General features: G+C 37.6%; 1 protein-coding gene across 3 annotated transcripts; it reads right to left on the reverse strand.

Moving 5' to 3' along the window:
* Positions 1 to 1,197: 1,197 nt before the first annotated feature.
* LOC106366348 (kinesin-like protein KIN-7B) lies at positions 1,198 to 5,995 on the reverse strand. Of its 3 annotated transcripts, none has more exons than XM_022710561.2 (15): positions 5,849 to 5,995; positions 5,189 to 5,420; positions 5,010 to 5,099; positions 4,827 to 4,927; positions 4,639 to 4,752; positions 4,470 to 4,551; positions 4,187 to 4,254; positions 4,012 to 4,071; positions 3,816 to 3,940; positions 3,520 to 3,715; positions 3,228 to 3,329; positions 3,003 to 3,089; positions 2,108 to 2,926; positions 1,745 to 2,034; positions 1,198 to 1,667 (listed from the first exon to the last, which is right to left on the reverse strand). In XM_022710561.2, the coding sequence occupies exons 2-15, from the start codon at positions 5,415 to 5,417 to the stop codon at positions 1,337 to 1,339; spliced, it is 2,694 nt and encodes an 897-aa protein (XP_022566282.1). In that variant the 5' UTR covers positions 5,418 to 5,420; positions 5,849 to 5,995; the 3' UTR covers positions 1,198 to 1,336. The 3 variants fall into 3 exon arrangements, with proteins under 3 accessions (XP_022566282.1, XP_013661398.1, XP_013661399.1); XM_013805944.3 differs by having other exon boundaries at positions 3,228 to 3,365; XM_013805945.3 differs by having other exon boundaries at positions 3,228 to 3,365; positions 5,189 to 5,430; positions 5,849 to 5,985.
* Positions 5,996 to 8,744: the final 2,749 nt, after the last annotated feature.

The following is an 8,744-nucleotide window of genomic DNA, read 5'->3' on the forward strand; positions in this document are numbered from 1 at the left end:
ATGCTAACAACCGCTACAACCCGCAAAAGCTGTGTTTGCGGGTGGTAGCGGAAAACTAGTCATACCCTTACTTATTCTTTGGTATTTTTTAGGTTGGGTCTGATTAAAATTAGGTTTAAATTCAATTTACAGCAGGTTTACTAATGGTTTAATTGGTTACAATAAACCGAGTATATAAAAAATTTCTAGATAATTAGCTTTCAAACTATGTTTTCGTGGGAAAATATGTCCAATAACATTATTTCATGTACGTTTAAATTGAGGTCAAAATTTTGGGCGATTTTTTTTAATTATATGATAGTTCTATGGAAAAATAGTAATTTCCAAATTTTTTTGCATCCAAGAATAAACTGACTGGTCTTCTATTGAAAGATTTCTCGATTGACATTTCAAGTTTGGATTTAGATGATTACTAGTATAATTTTAAAGTTTCTTTTGAAATTCGTAGCTTACATTTAATTTCTTGTATTTATAATTAATGTATGAATTCGTTAGGTAAATTTCAAGGAAGGGATATTCTCTTTTTATGCTGGTCATACTGAATCTATAAAAATAATTTATCTGAGGAAATTTTGGATTATATACTTTTAATATAATATTTGTTGCAATAGAAAAAAATGTAAAAATGTATTTATACTCCCTCAGTTTGAATATTTGATTATTTCAGTTTTTTTTGGTTCATTATTTATGTATCTCGAAATATTTATTACAAATGAAAACAACATTCATGAAAGGATTAAACTTATTATTTGAGTAAATCTGTCTACTTGTTACTTTATCCGTTTTATGAAAAAATGTCGCTTTGAAAATTTTCACATATGTTAACAAAATGATTGAAATGTATCTCTATTTTTATTAATTATATATTTAACCAATAATATTTAAAATAAATAAATTATTCACAGAATTAATACGTTTTTCAATTTATACTAAATTTAATATATCTATAAATTGCATTAAAAACATTTTTATGTAAAAAATGTCAATATAATACTCTTTATAAACAGAGTATTGTTTTTCGAATCCATCACTTTTCCCATTCATAATGAATCCATACAATTCTAAATTGGTCCAAGTGGGCCATTTATATCTCAGCTTGCAAGTTTGTGTTTAGCCAATGATTTTGCTATGCTCATCATGTATGAACTGGAAAACTAAAAAAACAGACATCTCGCTTCCAAACTCAAATCGACTTGATAATTTCAAGAGGAACGATCTATTATCAGGATTTAAAATGAAATAAGTTTCAACGTTTAGCTTCAAAAGAGTCGGAGAATCTAAAGGATTTACAGAAGACAAAAAAAAAGAAGAACGTGTTGAGAACTACGAGTTGGCCTTAGAGATGCAAGAAGTTTGAAATGAAGTTCCAACCCATCATCCATGTCTTCTTATCCGCAGGAGAAGCAAAGTTGAGCTCAAACATTTCTTTCCTTATGTTCTCCCCCGAGTCACAGAACCCCACAAGCTTGGCCACTATCTCTGCGCTCTCTTTCACGTGCTCCGTGTTGTGAGGATCTGTCCACAGTTTATTGATCAACTGTTGCCTCCTCTGTTTTCCCACAGGCGCTACGTCCCACTTCAGGTACAGCATCTCTCTTTCCTCTGCTCCTAGCTTCGTGTTTACCCGTTTTGCCAAATACTCTCTCTCCTGCTTTAATGCTCTTATACTGCGCCACCAACATATGATTCTCAACTCAGTCCAGAAAAGACAAACACAAAAAAAAACCGAAGAACTACGGGTTACCTTGATGCTACGTAGCTTGCGGGTTCATCGCCGAGCAATGCTGGACTTGCGTTTCCCAACTCGGCCAGGTGCTGCTCGAGCCACGTCAGCCTGCGGAGCTCTACTTCCATGTAGATTTGATCAGCTGGGTCTCCTTTGAACAGCATGTAGAACTGCGTCCTGTGGATGATTGAGATGTGGCAAAGATGCCATAACATTATGATTTGCTTTCTCTGCTCTTCAAAACACAAGGGCCATTCCATTTGAGATTCATCGGACTCAGCTGTCTCGTTTCCCTCCAGTTCTATCACCTAAGGACAAACAAAAATATATGAAAAAGCTTCCGAGTTACTGATTTGAAGTCACGAGTTTATAAAAATTGACCTGGCAAAGAAGAAGCTGCTTCTGGTACTGAAGCTTCGCCACACGTTCTTTCAATCCAGTAACATAATCTTTGATGTTACGTATATTTTCTTCCGCAGCATTTGTAAACATACGCTTCATTCTCTTAACATCGACTGAATTCGCTTGTCGTGAAGATGACACAGGGGTTCCTTCCTTTGAGGGGGTTCGACTATCCCTAGCAGAAACAACATTGCTCTCAGGAGCCTTGTTTTCAGTCCCAGAAGACGAAAGAGGTGAACATGGTGCCCGGATCATATGCTGTAAGTTTGGACTATTACTTAATCCAAAGGGAAGAACTCTCTTCTTTTTCATCTGGGTCCTGAACTCCGGAGTCTCTTCATCTGTCTGATAAGACGACGCAAGCATGTCAATAAATTTCTGAACAGTCTCAAGTTTCTTCTCCAAAGCTGCAATTTCTTCAGAGTTCAGCCGGTTTATCTCCTCTTTCAAGTTAGATTCATCACCAACCACGGTTTCCTCCGGGATAAGGTTGCTCTTCTGCATGTCACGGATTTCTGAGAGCATTTTCGCAAATTTCTCTGCAGATTGTTGATCACCCAGTTTGTGAGATGTCACTTCTTTGTGAATAAGATCTAGCGCTTGGTTTGCTTCCTCTCCTAACTTCTTCTGATTTTTCTCAAACAAACGGATCTCTTGCGCTAGCGCTGTTCGATCCGCTGAAGTTAGAGACTGCCTCACATTATCTTTTCTTTTGACACGACTTGTTCTGCGGCTTCTAGGAACAGATTTGCTTGGAGTGGACTCCTCCTGAGCAGTGTATGAAAGACACCTTGCTACCTGAGAAAAAGGTTCAGAAATCAATTATACAGGCATGTCCCAGTAAAATTTTGGTATCTTATATCCGTGCGCATACCTTCTGCTCTTTTCCTTTTCTTTCTTGTTCAAGCTGAGATTGTGCAATGTCTCTCTGACGCTTTAACTCTTTCATCTCTGTTTCCATCTGCAATTAGATTAACATGAATATATAATCACCTTTTTTTTGTGCACGAATATATAATCACTTTAGTTTCCTTTTTTCACAATAAAGCTCCATTTAATGTCTGTTGTGGTTTTACGTTTTAGTCAGCGAATTTATTACCTGTTGGATTTTCTTCTCTCTCTCAACTAACAAAGACTTTAAGCAGGTAGATGAACTAGACTCTGGGCTTCTTAACTCTGATTCGAGTTTGGCTACTTTTTGCTGCAGGTGTTTCAAAAGTAATTTTTCTGAGACCACCTATAACCCAAAAAAAAAAAAAAATCAGCTAAAACCAAATCTCAGAAATGAATACCAGCAGAAGAACAAGCAAAAGCCTTTATTTATTTATTGAAGTATATGACCAGGCTCCTATAGACGTTTGTAGCCAGAGGAGTAAAGATAACTGACATACCATGTTTACTTTTGCGCAGTTTGTGACTTCCTTCGCACTGGTCGCAAAAGAAAGCGTCTTTTTCGTCTGCGCAACGTGGCTCAGGGCTGGACTAATGGTGCATATTATTGCAGTTCTCGAATTCCCGCCAAGTGAATTTTGCAGAATCCTTGTAAGCTTTGAGTTTCTATATGGTATGTGATCTTTTTTTCCAGAACTACATCCAAATAATAACAATAACAAAAATTAATGTGTTGCATCAATTTAAAAGATAGTTTAGATGTGCCCAAAGACAATCATGTGTTATGATTTCTTACCTCAGCTTTCTAATAACTGTCGTAAGTGTCAGTAAGCTTTGGTTAATATGATTCCCTTCCTTCAATCTTAGACCATCGGCGTTTGTTTGAGAAACACGTTCGCTTCCAGCAAGATCAACAAGATTCTGCACCAATTAGAGTGTCTTAGTATCTTAGATGCCAAGTGAAACTTTAGCCAAAACATAAAATGGCGTACCAAAGTTGCCATGAAAGACTGCACACGGCCTGCTATTTCCCTTAAACTGCTCTGAATGGTCTGAATATCAAAAGCAGAGAACATGAGATAATGTTATCCACCTCTATCTTGTCCATGTTTAGAACATAAGGGACTAAGTTGTTAATTCTATCATGCATGAGAGAATAAATCATACCAGCCGAATAATCTGATGAGATCTTGAACTTTTGTCATTCAAAGTAGTTTCACCTACTTGCCTTTGACCTGAAAAAAGCAAATCAAAAATCACATAACAAGTAAGGAAATGAAGATACCACGTCTGATTGAAGAGAAAATGTGTCATATATATTATACATGCTATAAAAAGAGTTCGAGGCTTTGAGTTACTCCGTTCATCTATCACTAATTTGTGTTGCTCTGCCAAGGTGTATGCACCGAGAATTGAGAACAAAAGTGATACTTTGATAGGAAGGATTTACCTTCACAAATGCCAATTAAACGCTGTAAATGTTGCCTGCTTTCAACCACTTCCTCAACCAGATTTTCTACAATGGTTCCTTTCTGCAAGGTAGACAACATTCTCAATCAAGCCAAGATAAAGGATGCCTCTTTCAGCATTCAATATAGTGCTTCCGACCCTTTACATACCTCTGGATCATCTAACAGTCTAAGGGGCCCAGTATCACGATTTAAAAGGTCAACCACAGTCTCATTATAGATCTCCAAAGCTGATACTTTCAAGACAAAGCTCCTTTCTTGAGTCTGCATAGATTTGAGTATATCTATTTCAGTGTGTAAACAAACCAAGGGATAGGGACCTTAAATTTGCCACTCACTTTTCTTATATGCTCGTATATATCTTTAACTACACTGTTGGTGACTCCTCTCATTGTAAAGGTCTTTCCACTACTGGTCTGACCATAAGCAAAAATGGTTGCTGCGATAAAAAGAAAAAACAATTCACATATCTAAAACTAAAGCTTTATCAAAAGGAAGATTTCTGATATCTGCTTAATTACCGTTGGTTCCAGCTAAAGCAGAAAGTGCGACATCCCTTGAACCACCTTCATAAACCTCATGAGTTGCACAGGTGGGCTCATATACTTTGTCTATAGTTTCATGAAAAGTCAAGGAGAGAAGAAAATCATCAACAGATTTACATACAAGAAAGGAAAAGCAATGAGATTCTTGTGAATACCAAATGAATATTTTGTTGCAGCTCTCTCAGGATTGGGATTTTTAAAAACTAAGGTGTGATCATCTGGACAATCCCAAGCAATGAGGTCATATTTGGCATGTTCCCTCGAGTTCAATGGTCTCATCCGGACAGTGACAAGTATATTCTCCTCTGTAACTCTGGAACCCCCAGGTGTAGAGGGATTGGCCCTGTTTATCTTACTAGAGGGCGTCCTGGGCAGTCCAATCATTTTCTACACACAACTAAAACCAATTATAAGAAAGCGATGATGTTACTATACAAATGGTAGATTCCAGTTTGATACAACGATTAGCCCAACCTTACCAATCACATAATCAAGAAGCTTAGGGGATTGAAATTAACTAGCATCAATCTAATATACATTTCAGTTTGGTAAGATCACGTCATCACCGATTCAAGATAGTCAACCGTAACTCAGATCAAATTAGGAAACTTATAAGCAGGCCTAGTTGTAACAAATCGACAATACGTTTTGATACAAACATTCTTTTCCCCAGAAATCGATGAGTTCATCACTAACTGTTAGGAATACCAAGAAAGCCTAAAATAGAATAGAAACCCTACGAACATAGAAAATCCAACATATAATCAATCACCTGAAAGGAAATAAGAAAGAAAAGAATCTGTACAATCACTTACAGATTGCAAATGCGGCGGTGGCGGAAGAAAGAGAATCTTTGGAGACTGAGAAAATCGATCGACGATAGAAGAAGACGAAGTTTTGGGAATTCAGAGGAGCGGAAAGATCTGTGTAACGGAAACTATTTCTTACTTTTTACTTTATATTTTGTTTTCTCCTCCTGAATTTTTTTGAACTGAACGGTCGTAGATCGATCATAGTTCTTCACGTGCCACGTGTACGATTCTGGCTTCACTCACTACCATTAACGAAGTAGTAGGAGTTACATTATATCATTCTCTCTTATAATGCTCTTATAATGTGCCACGTCAGCATTGCCTCTCCATCATTACACGGTGTACAATATTATACATGTATCATCTAATAGTACAAAAAAATTCCTCCACGCTTCGTGATTTTTTCCCGGTTTTTCAATAAATCACTAGGCCCATGTGTACCGCACGCGTAGCGCATAGCGAGTTTCCGAACAAGGATTACACCAAGTCGCCATTTTTTTCGTGCATTTACTTCATATTTTACCGAGCGCTTGATATATTTAAAAACTATGTATTTTGCTCATATGTGCGGTAATAAAATTTACTAATATATAATAAGTACTACATGATAACTCGCGCGTATGTGCGGACGAATTTTTATAATAATGTTTGTTCATTAAATGGTGTTAACATTTTGTAATATTACAATTTTTATCAATTGTAAAATGACGAATACAAATGTTGATCTCTTAAATGTATCATCGTTGTTGAAAAGTTAATGTATCACAACTCATTTTAATTATTTTTAACTTTATATGCACAAAAAAAAATTAAGTTTTGCGGCTAACACAAATCACCAGAACCAAATAGGCAACATCGATTGTATAATGACAAAAGGGGATTAGGTTTTCTGCTCTGAATTTGTTTACTATTGACTTTCCATAAATGATTTTATTTTATACCTCTATAAAATTGTGATTTTGTTCTCGTCTTTGTTTCATTGATATGAGTTTAGTTTTTTTTTTTTTTTTTTGTCATCAACCAAACCGGGTGATCTGCATCCATGTGAACGACGAAAGATGATTGATTTCTAGCACTGCGTGCTAGACTATCCGCCTTTGAATTTTGCGTCCGTCGTACATAGATAATCTCTGATCGGGTGAAACTCTCTTTCAGGATCTTGATATCTTCCAAATAATTTGCAAAAGCTGGTCATTCTTCTGGTTCCGAAACCATCTTCACCAATTGAGAACAATTTGTTGCAAACGTAACCTGAAATTGACGTAAATTCCTCATGCATTCCATTGCCCATAATAGCGCTTCCATCTCCGCATGAAGAGGTGAGAGACTAGCCCTAACATTCCTCGCCCCCAACAATCCATCGAAACCTTCCAAAGTACTGAGCCAACCTTGTCCTGAAAAAATAACACCCTCTTTCCACGAGCCATCTGTAAAACACCATCTTCCTGGGATCGACGGCAATGCCGTATCTATTATTGGTGGTGGCGTCCTCTGGTCATTCACTACTTTTGCCTCAACCCACAATGTTGATTCTGTTTCAGCCAATTTAAGCGTATCCATAGGGTCCATATCCAAATTACAGAAAACTTTATTATTCCTAGCTTTCCAGATGTACCATAGTATCCATGCAAACTGGTGATCCTCCATCTGCGGGAAAACTCTCCAGAATAGATGATCTATGTTTGTGAAGAGGGAACTTGTTGGAAAAATACCTGGATTTGATGGTATCTTCGAAAGAGCCCAAACCTGAAGAGCTGGAGGACATTAAAAAAACACATGATTTATCAATTCCTCAGGAGCTCCACATCTTACACAACATATATCCCCTTGAATCCCCCTTGATTGTAAATTCTTCCGCACCACTATACACCTTGTCACTAATTGCCATAGGAAATGTTTTAGCTTTGGTGGGCACCGTATTTTCTAGCAGTAAGCCTTCAAGACATCAACTGTGGGACCAATCAGTAATGGTGGTCTTTCTCTATCTGGATAAATCTGTTCTACTTGATATCCTGATTTGACCGTATATTTTCCATTTTTTGTAAAGTGCCATCCATCTCTATCCACCCGCTGAGTCCTGCTTAGTGGAATACTTTCTATAAGTTTCGCATCCTGAGGATCCACCAAAGCCCGAATTGCCTCTGAATTCCAAGTTCGCGAGGTAGAGTCAATGAGGGACTCTACTGTAAGGTCCGGGTATAAATTGTGTTGATTTTTATTAGCTGGTCTCGGGCGAGTGGTTGGGAGCCAAGGGTTATTCCATACAGATATAGAAGACCCTGATCCCACCCTTTTGATTCGTCCTTTGTTAACTAGAGATATAGCAGAAACAATGCTCCGCCAACCGTATGACGGAGAATATGAACGAATCGGTTCCAAGGGTGAAGCATTCCTATAATACCGACCTTTGAAAACTCGAGAAAATAAAGTGTATGGCTTCTCTATCAGACGCCATAACTGTTTACCAAGCATCGCTGTGTTGAAATCAGTGATATCTTTATACCCCAAACCTCCTTCCTCCTTATCTACACATACCTTGTCTCATGATTTCCAGTGCATGCCTCCTGTACTTCCCCCCGGACTCCACCAAAATTGTGATACCGCACTTGTCAGTTTCTTCACCGTTGCTTTAGGCAAACGATAACAGGACATCGTATGTTTTGGTAATGCCGTGATCACTGACTTAATGATCACTTCCTTTCCCCCTTTTGTGAAAAACTTGAAAGTCCACCCATTGACTCTATTATTTAAACGATCCTGTACAAGGCTAAAAACTTGGATCTTCGACCCCCCCCCCCCAGATTTTCTGGTAAACCAAGGTATGATCTCATTCTTCCAAGATTCTGAATACCCAAAAAAGCCCTTAATTCCTGTTTGACAGAATCTTCATTCTTATATC

This window comes from Brassica napus, chromosome C3, assembly GCF_020379485.1.
Source record: "Brassica napus cultivar Da-Ae chromosome C3, Da-Ae, whole genome shotgun sequence".
In the NCBI taxonomy this organism is placed as follows: domain Eukaryota; kingdom Viridiplantae; phylum Streptophyta; class Magnoliopsida; order Brassicales; family Brassicaceae; genus Brassica; species Brassica napus.